Source organism: Salvelinus namaycush, chromosome 37 (assembly GCF_016432855.1).
Source record: "Salvelinus namaycush isolate Seneca chromosome 37, SaNama_1.0, whole genome shotgun sequence".
NCBI classification, from domain to species: Eukaryota; Metazoa; Chordata; class Actinopteri; order Salmoniformes; family Salmonidae; genus Salvelinus; species Salvelinus namaycush.
In genome coordinates, this window is record NC_052343.1 from 10,257,563 (window position 1) to 10,270,034 (window position 12,472).

General features: G+C 42.6%; 2 protein-coding genes and 1 pseudogene across 4 annotated transcripts; all 3 read right to left on the bottom strand.

Moving 5' to 3' along the window:
* Positions 1-1,082: 1,082 nt before the first annotated feature.
* On the bottom strand, positions 1,083-2,237 carry LOC120031603 (annotated as a pseudogene).
* A 1,706-nt stretch (positions 2,238-3,943) lies between these two features.
* On the bottom strand, positions 3,944-6,941 carry LOC120031173 (apoptosis-associated speck-like protein containing a CARD). Of its 2 annotated transcripts, none has more exons than XM_038976780.1 (3): positions 6,584-6,941; positions 6,126-6,194; positions 3,944-4,345 (listed from the first exon to the last, which is right to left on the bottom strand). In XM_038976780.1, the coding sequence occupies exons 1-3, from the start codon at positions 6,846-6,848 to the stop codon at positions 4,083-4,085; spliced, it is 597 nt and encodes a 198-aa protein (XP_038832708.1). In that variant the 5' UTR covers positions 6,849-6,941; the 3' UTR covers positions 3,944-4,082. The 2 variants fall into 2 exon arrangements, with proteins under 2 accessions (XP_038832708.1, XP_038832707.1); XM_038976779.1 differs by having other exon boundaries at positions 6,126-6,206.
* A 192-nt stretch (positions 6,942-7,133) lies between these two features.
* Positions 7,134-11,418, bottom strand: LOC120031074 (protein c-ets-1-B-like). 2 transcript variants are annotated; one of them, XM_038976631.1, is made up of 8 exons: positions 11,034-11,418; positions 10,740-10,821; positions 9,734-9,814; positions 9,482-9,556; positions 9,138-9,338; positions 8,618-8,890; positions 8,233-8,351; positions 7,134-8,092 (listed from the first exon to the last, which is right to left on the bottom strand). In XM_038976631.1, the coding sequence occupies exons 2-8, from the start codon at positions 10,819-10,821 to the stop codon at positions 7,811-7,813; spliced, it is 1,113 nt and encodes a 370-aa protein (XP_038832559.1). In that variant the 5' UTR covers positions 11,034-11,418; the 3' UTR covers positions 7,134-7,810. The 2 variants fall into 2 exon arrangements, with proteins under 2 accessions (XP_038832559.1, XP_038832558.1); XM_038976630.1 differs by having other exon boundaries at positions 9,734-9,847; positions 11,034-11,416.
* Between the last annotated feature and the right edge of the window lie 1,054 nt (positions 11,419-12,472).

Genomic DNA, 12,472 nt, shown 5'->3' on the forward strand with positions numbered 1-12,472 from the left:
ACACTACCCAGCAGGCCATTCTCCCAGTGGGCAGAGCTATGCCTAAGGCTCAAGCTCAGGGATTTGTGTATGTTCTACTGATGGTAGGTATGTTTAGTTTCTTCACGTTTGGTATCATGCTGAGCTATATCAGCTCCAAGAAGCTAGAGAACTCCCACGATCCGTATCACCAGTACATTGCCCACGACTGGACCAAAGGACTCACCCTCCCACGGGCCGTCACACAGGCACTGCACGGGGCAGACACACGTATTGGAGACAACTGGAAAATCCCCATGGTCATCTGCAACCCTGCTGCATTGGAGCAGCTTCCAGGATAGATTGGGATGGATAGTGAGGAGATAAGTGTTGTTCTCAATCCTAATATAACATATTATAGTCACGATGACGAGTGAGATTGAGTTAGAGTACCTCTTTTATTGCAATGCATTCATAGGCAGAATCTACCGCACACCCATAATCGACTATTGAAGTTGCGGGAGGCAAAATGCAAAACTGGAAAAAGTCACCAAACACTTCCACTCATAGTAGCTTAGCATTCGGTCAATCGACTCTGATGAAGGTTGACTGACCAGAAAGCTTACCTCCTACTTCAATATTTTTTCATCTGACTGGAAGTGTGCAAAAAAATCTTCAGAGGTTTCTGTTTCCCTGTATTTGAGTTCAGAGCAGTTTCAGTAAACTGCTCATTCATAACGAACATCGAGTATTCTATGCTTTCATTCCTTCATTCAGTAAAGAAACAAATCAATGTCATTAATCACTTAGCTTATAAATAAAGTATTTCATTAAATGGATTATTGTAGTCTAATACCATTACCATTGTGTCCAGACACTGACACGGTGTAGCATTATTGTAAAGCACAGTTGAGTTACAGTAAGGTCAAGTAACCGTGTTATAGTAGTGGCTTGTTCTAGTTTTCTGTGTGTTATAACACGCTACTGTAATCAACCCAATGTAGCAAAAACACTGCAAATGACAGACAAATGATTCAACACCTCTGCCTCATCCTCTTCGATGTGTGTTGACACCTGTGTACATGGACTTTAGATAAAAGTTTGATTTGAAATATCCTTTTTTCTCAGTTTGCCTTCATGGTCCATTGTTCATTTGAGTAAATTCTGCATCCATGCCAGCAGGCCACCTTGCTAAGAGTGATGTGTTTTATTCTTATCTTCTCCCGCTCCCTTTCTCTTCTCTGCTCCTCCCACTCCCTCACTCTTTCTCTCTTCCTCTCCTGTCTGCCTTGAATGGCTGCTTTCTCTGCGCGGTCGATCTCGTGCTCCAAACTGAAGTGGACCATTTGCATGGGCGCAATCAGGTTGAAGTTATCCAACGTCTAATTGAGTTTCTTAAGGTCCTCCGCCACTGCCCCACACAGTTGCTGCCACTGGGCATGCTCCCTGGGACCCATGGGGTCGGTGAGCCGCACCCGGCCCTGCAGCAGTCTCTCTCGGATCTGCGCGATATCCTCTCTGATGTCGCGCTGCATGACAATCCAGGGTGGCTGGATTGTTGTCGATGAGCAGTTGTCGATGAGGTTGTGGGTCATGGGGTCGTCGTACTGATTGTGCTCAAACTTGTTGATGGGCTTTCCGGCGCCACCCAGGTTGCGGAAGTCTCCCCGGGACATGGATTCCTGAATGAGGTCTTCCACCAGCCTCTCCACTGCCTGCGTGACCTTGATCTGCCGGCTGAGCTGGCGGACGTCCCTCTCCACCAGCGCCCCCTCGGCTGCAGCCACTGTCTCACGCTCCTTCTGGAGGTAGTCGAGGACCTGCTCCACTGCCCAATCCACTCGGAACTGCCGGTATTGGCGCTCGCGCTGGCTAGGTGTCCCTGAGCCCACGCCCTCGTAGTGGCAGTGCTGAGGAGCCACGTCTTTCACCTTCTCATCTTCCATCGGACCCCCACAGCTCTGAAGCAGGGACTGGTGCGCCAGCACGGCGCCGCATGCCTCTACCCGCGCAAACAGTGCCTCTTCTGCCGTAGCAGCGCCCGAGTCTGGATGGTACAGCTTGGCCATGCGCAGGTAGGCTTCCTTCACCTGCGCAGGGCTACTCTCTCCCTCATCTGGAAGCTCAAGCTGTAGCAGCTGGTAGCTCTCCTGAATGCTGCAGCTCATACAGGGACCAGAACTCAGCATGCGGAGAAGGAACCGGTAGGCCAGAGGGAGCAGTGCACAGCCATGACAGAAATCCCCACGGTAAATCAACAGCTGTATGGCATAACTCATCTCTGCTGGTGACACAGAGGCACACACCTGCCCAACAGTGACAAACACAATGTTGCTTGTTGTACTTGTTCCCACACTTAATTATTAGCATAGGGATGTAAATCATGCATTTGAAAAGGTCACAGGATGCTTTTGATTCTTTGTTTACATTTTGTTGGTAGCGGTCTAGCCTGAAATCCATAACCACTTTTGTTAACATGCCCCTCCTTGTACTCCATGTCATTGCCAGGGATTGGTAAGGAATGGAATGATATTAGAAACAGATTGGTGGTACCCACGCTGGTAGTAGTCCACTCTTTGATGGAATTATGCACTTCTTAATTTGACACCTACTGTCACATGCATTAAAGATACAACATATAGCCTCACAGACATGTAATCGGTGACTACAGTAACTATGCCCGTGTTATGAACACCAGTAGCTAGCTGTCATCTTTATTACCCGGATAGCTAGAAGCTAAATCGTGCTAGCTGAACTCCATGGCTAACTGCATCGTTCTTCGCGCGTTTTGGGTAAACAAAGCATCTCGCTAACAAGATACTAATTGCACTAACCTTATTCAAAAACAGTCTCCCTTCTCATTAGTTTCAGACAGTATTTCACACTAGGTTCAGCGCCAGACGACAATCAGGTCGGAACACCTAGGTATAATAAGAACGGGTCGGACATGCTTGTTTGGTGCTGTTGGCTAACTCTCCCAATGAATGCAGGGAGTGGAAGTTTTTGCCTAAGCCTGTGGGTTTTTTTTAAACTACAGAGACACTAAAGACAAACTTAATGTGAACAAATGTGGGTTTTGAATATGCTAGCACTATAGTCTATTGCTTTTGTTTTCTATTTTTGTATTACATTTTATTTCTAATACATTGAGTTGACTGTTCAATATTAATTTGTTTTGTTCAAACAAAGCATTGTCACACAAGACTACTAAGATAACATTTTGTGCAAGTAGCCTGCATTTGTAAACAGATGTGTCTTCCCCAAAAATACACTGTGAATGTGTTGTACATGCAACTAAAGGTCTAATTCATTGGAACGTTTAAAACAGGCTAATGCCGCGTTCATCTGTTGGTCGGAACTAGGAAACGGCATTTCCGACTTGCTAACTTGTTGAACTCAGAACGTGTATAACTACAACCAGCAGGGAAGTCAGAAATGTCAATTTCCTAGTTCAGACTACCTCAACCAGTTAGTAAATCGAAAATGCAGTTTCCTATTTCCGACTAGCACATGAACGCGGCATTATGCCATCTACGTCTGCAGACAGCCATATATGGATGTTAGCCTGTAATCACTAGCTAGCAACCAAACTAAACAAGACGGGTGCGAACGAAACGGAGGGACCTACCTGAATGTGTTCAATGGAAACTAATGAGACTAAAAAATACACTCCTGGGTACCAGTCTGTTTGTGCCATCATCATGCCAGTCCTTGCCGCTCCTTATGCAAACAATGACAGAACCAGACAGAACAAACAGATCTAGGACCAGGCTGTCAATGGCTCTCTTACGTTAAGCAGACGTTTACTTTCAAATGGCCGTATGCTTGTTTATGTTCAAGAAACAAATAATTGTAAACTAATTTGTTTAGGCTGCATAACACTATGTTACTACATGTATTCGTATGTTTTCTATTGAGTTTAAAAAAGCTAGATGATCAGAATTCACCACACAGTATTTGCTAATGAAAATAAAAAATCAGCGGCCAATATAAAATGTGTTAATTTATTGCAAACTTTGGAGACAATTCATTTTTCCAATTTAAGAATGTACTGTAAAAGTGGACATTATTATCATCACATTTGTCGCTTGCTTTAAAAAAAAATTGAATGGCCCCTATCTCCACTATTCCCCCTTCAGGTCGCTGATTAGGAATGGCTCCAGCTCCATCAGGATATCTAAGAATATATCTTTGCCTTTGGGCCCACATGCTTTCAGAGGACCATCGTAGAGCTCCCTCATCCTGTTCTGGGTGGTTCTGTTAGCCTTCACGTCACTGTAGGTGTTTGGGGTGATGATGTCCCAGTCCAGGAGTCTATCCAATATGGGATCCAGCTGGCTCACTCTGTTGATCAGGGCCGTCCGGTGATGGTCCACAAAGTGTTTATCTGAGGTAGAGAGGACATGGCTTGGGACTTTTGGCAGTGATGGAATGCAAAGCATAGATTATGTATTTGATAGGGTCCTATATCTCTACACCCTACCTTTAATGTTGAGTGTTTGTGTGTGTGTGTAGGGTGTGAAAATTCAAGGATAGGCGTGAGGCACTTTTTCTAATTCATACAGGATTAAGTAGGCTATGGGAAGTGAAAAAATGCTGTTGAAGATTCTAGAGGGCAGCAGTTGCACCTACAGAATGTTGGAGAAGAAATTAAAAGGAAGGACTTTTGTGATTGTTCATGAAGATAAATACTTTGGGTATTGAATGTTTCCCCATAAACCATCACTAATTACAGTAAAACATACACTACTGTTCAAAAGTTTGGGGTCACTTAGAAATGTCATTGTTTATGAAAGAAAAGCACATTTCTTGTCCATTAAAATAATGACAAATTGATCAGAAATACAGTGTAGATGTTATTAATGTTGTAATTGACTATTGTATTGACTATTGAAACTTTTAATGGAATATCTACATAGGAGTACAGAGGCCCATTATCAGCAACCATCACTCCTGTTCCAATGGCACGTTCCTATGTCAGCTAATCCAAGTTTGTCATTTTAAAAGGCTTATTGATCATCAGAACCATTTTGAAATTATGTTAGCACAGCTGAAAACTGTTTTTCTGATTAAAGACGCAATAAACCTGGCCTTTAGACAAGTTGATTATCTGGAGCATCAGCATTTGTGGGTTCAATTATAGACTCAAAATGGCCAGAAACAAAACTTTCTTCTGAAACTCGTCAGTCTATTCTTGTTCTGAGAAATGAAGGCTATTCCGGGCAAGAAACTGAAGATCTCATACAACGCTGTGTACTACTCCCTTCACAGAACAGCACAAACTGGCTCTAACCAGAATAGAAAGAGGAGTGTGAGGCCCGGTGCACAACTGAGCAAGAGGACAAGTACATTAGAGTGTCTAGTTTGAGAAACAGACGCCTCACAAGTTCTCAACTGGCAGCTTCATTAAATAGTGCCCGCAAAACACCAGTCTCAATGTCAACAGTGAAGAGGGGACTCCGGGATGCTGGCCTTCTAGACAAAGTTCCTCTGTCCAGTGTCTGTTCTTTTGCCCATCTTAATCTTTTCTTTTTATTGGCCAGTCTGAGATATGGCTTTTTATTCGCAACTCTGCCTACAAGGCCAGCATCCCGGAGTCGCCTCTTCACTGTTGACGTTGAGACTGGTGTTTTGCGGGTACTATTTAATGAAGCTGCCAGTTGAGGACTTACCACTTGAGGTCTGTTTCTCAAACTAGAGAAACAGACCTCAACAGACACACTAATGTACTTGTCCTCTTGCTCAGTTGTGCACTGGGGCATCCCACTCCTCTTTCTATTCTGATTAGAGACCATTTGTGCTGTTCTGTGAAGGGAGTTGTACCAAGGGAGTAGCCTTTTAAAATGATAAACTTGGATTAGCTAACACAGCTTGTCATTGAAACACAGGAGGGATGGTTGCTGATAATGGGCCTCTGTACTCCTATGTAGATATTCCATTAAAAATCAGTGGTTTCCAGCTACAATAGACATTGTTAATGTTGTAAATGACTATCTACACTGTATTTCTGATCAATATGATGTTTTTTTAATGGACAAAAAAATAGATTTCCTTTCTAAAACAAGGACATTTCTGAGTGACCCCAAACTGTTGAACGGTAGTGTACATTTTAATAACGTCATCCTATTTGAGACATTAGGCTATGTAACACCTGGTTTAGTGCTTACCTTTGTTCATCTTCTTTGGTCCAGTTGCACTTGCCATTCTATCACCCGATGATACGCAAGATCCTTGAGCTGTAAAATAGGCTTCATGAGACGCCAACAATCGGACACAAATATGAATAGTAGGCCTAAAGATAAATCAGCAAGCCATCTAAATGTGTGTTTATTGTAGAATGTATTAGGCCTATTTTGATTTGCAAATGGATATATATACTACTGTATGCTATCATTCTGGTCAGAAGAGCAAAATAGAATGCTCGCATAAGTGAAAGTAAAACTGTCAACTTCCTTAGTTTTCCTTCCCTACGTTATGAACATTTCAATGTAATTTATTTAGGCCCTAGATCTAATACAGTTTTGTTCTAGCATACTTTTGGGTTAACTGAAGTGTTTTTTTAAACCTTTCAAAGATATGTATTTTTAATGGCCAATGGACATGGCTCCTACTTTATTCGACTTACATTTCTTGAATTCCGTCAGTTCCTTTGCGACATCCTCGCAGTTAATTGCCGCCAAGACCTCTATAGCCACATTCACAGCGCCGTCTTCAGTGAAAGTACGGGTCAGAATGTCTACCAAATCCACTGGGTCCGCTTTCTCAACAATGCCCTTGCGAACTTTTGGCTCCTGCTTACGGTCACAGAGTTTACGTCTGAACTTCTTCAATTCAGCCTCTCCCAAGTCATCAAGGACTCCAAGTAATATATCGCCAACGGTTTTCGACATATTTTACACAAGGTTTTGTAACATTAAGCTACGTGCCTTCTATTCTGTTGTCTAATAAGCTACTGACTGTCTTTTCAAGATACTGTACAATTCGCACCGTCACACGTCATAGGCCGAGGGGAGGTCCATCAGCACACTCCAGCAGAAACAAAATAGCCTACTCCATTACATTTTTACAAATATGTCATTTAGAATTTATATTAACGAATCTATTAAATTATTTGTATATATTTTTGCCTGCTCATTTTAGTTGTATACCTTTCGAAATAATACAGAAAATGTAAATAGTATTTTCAAGTTATGTACAGTTTATTTACAAACATTGTTCCCTAAATCATGTAAATCACACATTATATTCAACAGAACAAGCATTGTCCCTCTTAGCTTTATTTTGTCATCAATAAAAGAGGTAGATATTAGAGTATAAAAATAGACAGATCCTCACAGTCAAAGTTAATGTCAAACATTGTTCAACAGCATGGGTGCTAAGCAGGGGTGTCATGCACCCATTATTTTAGAGGGGGCAAGAAGTACTTGGGGTTGTTCATCACTAACCATGTCATTACCATAAAGAACATCAGTATTGGAGACAGCTGGGCTTACAGTTTCATTGAGCTCTTATTCTGCTGATGTTATTAGGAGGTAAGTCATACACTAAAACCAAATCAAATTGAAGGCTACTACCTACTTTTTTTAATTCAGATTTTTCAGCGGGTGCTGCAGCAACCTCAACACGCCTACTTCACACAGCTATGGCTACTACTGTATCACTTGGTAATAAGTGTTACACCAAACATTGTCTAATGTTGCAGAAAGAAATCCCATGAATAGAGCAGATGTTATTCCTTTCTACATGTCAAAGAGGCATGCTTGTTCTACATAGCATATTTCTAGTGATGTAGCCATAACACTATCAAGAGACAATAGCACCAATGAGAACCAGTGCTGCTGGTACACTCCCTCTAATGCGACGCCCATGCTTCGCTGGACACTGGTGATGATACTGGTGCCCCCTGGCCTTGCCAGGAGGACTCTGTCCCCGTGGGTAAAATGTTCAGGCTGGCCAGGACCTCCTGTGCCGTCTTTCCCAGCATCCCCTGCACGTCCAAGACGAAGCGGTAGACGTAGCGCTTGCCCGTCGTTTTGTGGATGATGTTCTTGTGGTAGTAGTAGCGCAGGCCACGGCTCAGCTTCTCGTAGTTCATCTTGGGCTTGTTCTTACACTGGCCCCAGCGCTTGGCCACCTGGATGAAACACAAAGGGGGTGATTGTTAAAAAATAACCACAAACACCTGATAGCATATTCCCATTGCTCAATCCTATGCTGGTTTCCAACTCCTAGTACGAGTGGTTAAAATCTCTCACAATCAGCAGAGAAACTCACCTCTGCTGGGTCGGACATTTTGAACTCCCAACCGTCTCCTGTCCAGCAGATGAAGGTACAGCAGGCGGAGTCTAGAAGCAGCTCCAGTAAGAACTGCCACAATTGGATGGGCCCTGATCCTGAATAGAGAGAAAATACAATTCTGAATTTTTTCATATGCATTATCTTTAGCCCTAGACTGCAAACAAAAGTTATTTTTGCCTGCTACTCTTAAGATATACTATGAATTTGTTTCAATTTAAAAGAAGACACAGTAATGACAAAAGCACATTCTAGAGCAAACACACAATCAGGCTCCAATATACACACACACTACCCACGCTCACACACACACACACTTGTATAACAGTAGTAATGATAAGTCATGACAAGAGACTAGTCTCACCTGGATAAGCTGACATTCCCATCACTTGTCCTCCTTCCCTCTCGGGTCTTTGGGAGTGTATACTTTTGCGTTTGGCCACACGGGGGCAGTATTGCTCTGAGGGCTGCTGTGGTCCAGGGGTTGAGGAACAAGATGGAGGGTGGTGAGGGGGCAGCAGGGATGCGCTGTAGCTGGGAGAGGGGTAGTCTGGCCAGAAGGAGGGTGACGTCTTCTGTGCTTCTGAGTCGTACAGTTGTTCACCTGAGTGACGGGTGTAGCTTTGTTCAGCTTCACCTATGGAAGAGGAGGAGTTAGACATTGCATATATTATCCATGTAATCATAGCCTATGGATTTCTGTGTGGTTATTTTTACAAGTTAAATAAACGAAGAAGAGCTGGTAATAACAGACAGCTTGAAAAATGATTTGAATTAGACATTACACAGCCTACAAAAAAAACAACTGCCAATATGTTTCTAAACACAAATAGGCCTAATGGTCTTGCATTGGTTAATTTAATTTTTTGTGTGGTTTTTCTTACTGAGGTGGTCCAGGCTGACAGTGCTGGGGGACCCGCTGTGGCTCGTTCCTTTTCCAGGGAGGAAGGAGTTGCTGGTGCTGGCATCCTCCATGCCAGGGCTGAACTGTCCATTCTGGGCTGGGGAACACAGGGGCACAAGGCTGTGGTACGTCTGGGTGGAATCCTGGACCCCCGCTTGAGACTGGTCCAAAGTCAGCCCATCTAATAATGGATAGAGAGAAAAAAGGAATGAACAATCATGATCAATATTCATTCATTTCTAATACTACAACAGGTGTTGATAATAGAATCATTCTCAAAATAATAGAAACAAATGGATTGGAGAACAGGGGACTGACACTCACCACTTGGGTATGATGCCCAACAGTTAAACTCTGGGTATGAATCCAGGTTGAACAGGACAGAGTCACTGGAGGTTACTGGGAAAAAAAGAATGAAAGACGTCAACAATAAATACATGTGAGCAACATTGGAAGTTAGTCAATGGTCACTGACAGGTCTATCTAGTGATTTCCCCCCCCCCCCCAGAATGCTTATCAGAGTGGTCAAATAAAGTGGTTGTTAAAGAGTCTCTGTAAGAGTCTTCATAGGTGTACCTTTGTTGTCGTACGGACGTGGATTCTTCTGCGGCTCTCCAGAACTCTCTGGATACTGTTGCTGCTCGGGTCCTTTACAGTCTAATAGAAAAGACAGGTCTTCATCACTGTAGTCTGGAGGTCACGGAGATAGAAGAGAAGGATGGGGATGAGTCAAAAGGCATGAAGATCTGAACAGAACTCAACATGGAATAGAAATAGAATTGGTTTAGAATGTAATAAGTTATATTGATATGAAGGGGTTACAAGCTTATCTCGAAAGACTGTCTAACTGCTATTCTTGAAGCAATAATATGTTATGGTCTACTACTATTACTCATTCTTATTGACGTTTAATAATAGTAATAATAATACATTAATATATCTATTCAACAACTATTCTGCAGCACCCAGAACAAAATCTCAACCATACCCATTTGAGTTGAATGGAGGGAGAAGGGGAAACAGAGGGAAAGAGGAGGAAACGCCAGTGGAGGGAGTGTGACAGAGTAGTGATGAAGGGGGAGGAGAGGGGCTCTAAATCTGTTGGAGAAGGAAGTCTGGAGGAAAGGATTAGGGAAAGAGAGCGGGAGGGTCTTTAACCCGACCACCCCGTCTCGCTCTACCTCCCTCAGTCAGACTGACATTCCTACAAACAGTGCATGGACACACACCCCAGCACCCCTTTTCCTGACGCAGCCCTCGGTTGGGTAGAAGAAGCAGATGTCAAGGTCTCATTTTGAGTTTCTGGCAGGGCTGATGAGATACTAGCTATGCAAAAAACATTTCCGTTGTCCTTCAACTACTACACAGAGCTACAGGAAACATAGCTCAAAATCTTATCATAGAAAAATGTGGATACTCTGAAAGTTATTTTCAGAGTGTACAATGATAACTAATAAAGTTGATGATTAATCATAATTCTAGTGGCGTTGGTGGCAGTTATTTGGTTTGGGGTGTAGTTCAATCTGAACGGATACATTGATCAGTGTTTATCAATAAGTTATCCAATGAGAACATGACTTACCATATGATGCAAAGTCCAAACCAGCAGGGACTTCCTGTGTCCTGAAGTCTTCCATATAATATCCAGCTTGGTACATCTCCATCTGTGTGGAAAAAGTGGAATACATATGTCATGCCCATTTTATTGTGGAACATCTTTTTCATACAATTTTACATCTTTGGTTGATATGTATAATCGGATTTCTTTAAAATGGTATCTGAAAATGTAAATATATATTGTATTATTAATAAATTTAAGTGTTCGTGCAGGCTGCATACATGAACAAACTTAAAATCGCAGGAGGCAAAATCCTACCTTTATTTTAGAGTCTCTGGTGTCTATGTTTCTCTCGTTGGATTTCAGGATGGTATCCTAGTACGTATTTGACGGGAACAGTTGCTTCCACTTGGAGTTCAGAGTTACAGTTGTGTTGTCTCCCTCTGCCCGGCCCAGTCCCGTTATAAAGCAGCGGAGCTTTGAGGGGCGTGCCTGCTCCCCGGTGCAAAGGAATTTGTCCTCTTGCTTCGTGACTCCCCGGTCCCAAAAAACTGCTGTTTAACTGGCCGTGACGTCAGCCATGACTCACGAACACAGATTTGGCAGCCAGACACACACTCATTCACAAAAATGTATCATAAAATGGTCAATTGAGCGCCCAAAATCTAATTAACATTGCATGCCCAATTGGCTATCTTACTCCCATGATAAATTGACAACCCATTCATGATCATATAATGTATGGATAGTTTTAGTGTATTCATAGATATATTTTATAGGAATACAACTTGATCTACAAATTTATTTTATTTAAATTAGGCCAATATAAAACTAGCCAATGTACTGAGAAAATGTTTTCCCCCAATTAGGTCAATAGCGATTACACAATAGGCTACACCAAAACGCCTGTATGCCTATCAATTGGCTATTGACTTAGTCATTAAAAAACTCTATGGAAATCATTACCTTTTTCTATGCTTGGCAACGTCGACTAAGCATAAACCCATGCCAGCCAGGGCGGAGGACAGATAGGGTGTTTTAAAAATCAGAACTTGCAAGTTGGTTATAATGAGGTGGGCGGCCATGAGCATATCTTTAGAAGCCATTCGACAGAACAATAGCCCGTAAACTACATGCTGAAGCGCTGAAATCACGGTGTGAGTGGCCTGAGCAGATAAGGCCCACACAAGCGCCTTGTATAAACAAACACCGCAATTTTCCCCAGCAGAGACAAAATACATCTGGAAAAGTGAGCTGCCAAGTCGTGTACGGTGTGGGAGACACGAGTCGTGATTGGGACTAATCACGACGAATCCCCCCCCCCCCCCCCCCCCCCCCTCCAGACAAGGACACATGGGGGTTCGAGTTACACAACCTCCGTGCCGGCCTAATGATGACGAGTCCATCATCAACTCAACTGGTTTACCAACTGAATGACACAATGAAAAACTCCTGAATATTACAAAGCTGAACAATGCCATGACCTTAATCAAAATATCTCATAGATCTTAATAAATAAAAATGGGCCTAAACATTGTTCAGTGGACTGAAGGGACAATTCAACTATATTTCGTTATTTCCTTCCACAAATGAGGAAACTTTTAAATGTATACGACAGAAAATGCATACTAAATCTAGGCATACTAGTAGGCTATTAATGCTGTGCCTTGTAAAGGGCTTGGGATCATCTCAGCTGGGCTATTTATTTGAATTTATTTTGACATAAAAGGCCAAAGAAAGTTTCGATTTTCTGAATA

What these genes read in the sequence shown, in the direction of transcription:
- LOC120031173 (XM_038976779.1), bottom strand. Translation starts at nt 6,848, where the DNA reads ATGTCGAAAACCGTTGGCGATATATTACTTGGAGTCCTTGATGACTTG. An exon ending in ACTGACGGAATTCAAGAAAT is followed by an intron (nt 6,207 to 6,583) that starts GTAAGTCGAATA and finishes CGTCTCATGAAG; the next exon opens with CCTATTTTACAGCTCAAGGA. An exon ending in ACCAAAGAAGATGAACAAAG is followed by an intron (nt 4,346 to 6,125) that starts GTAAGCACTAAA and finishes TCTCTACCTCAG; the next exon opens with ATAAACACTTTGTGGACCAT.
- LOC120031074 (XM_038976630.1), bottom strand. Translation starts at nt 10,821, where the DNA reads ATGGAGATGTACCAAGCTGGATATTATATGGAAGACTTCAGGACACAG. An exon ending in ACGTCCGTACGACAACAAAG is followed by an intron (nt 9,557 to 9,733) that starts GTACACCTATGA and finishes TTTTTTTCCCAG; the next exon opens with TAACCTCCAGTGACTCTGTC. An exon ending in TGTCAGCCTGGACCACCTCA is followed by an intron (nt 8,891 to 9,137) that starts GTAAGAAAAACC and finishes CCTCTTCCATAG; the next exon opens with GTGAAGCTGAACAAAGCTAC.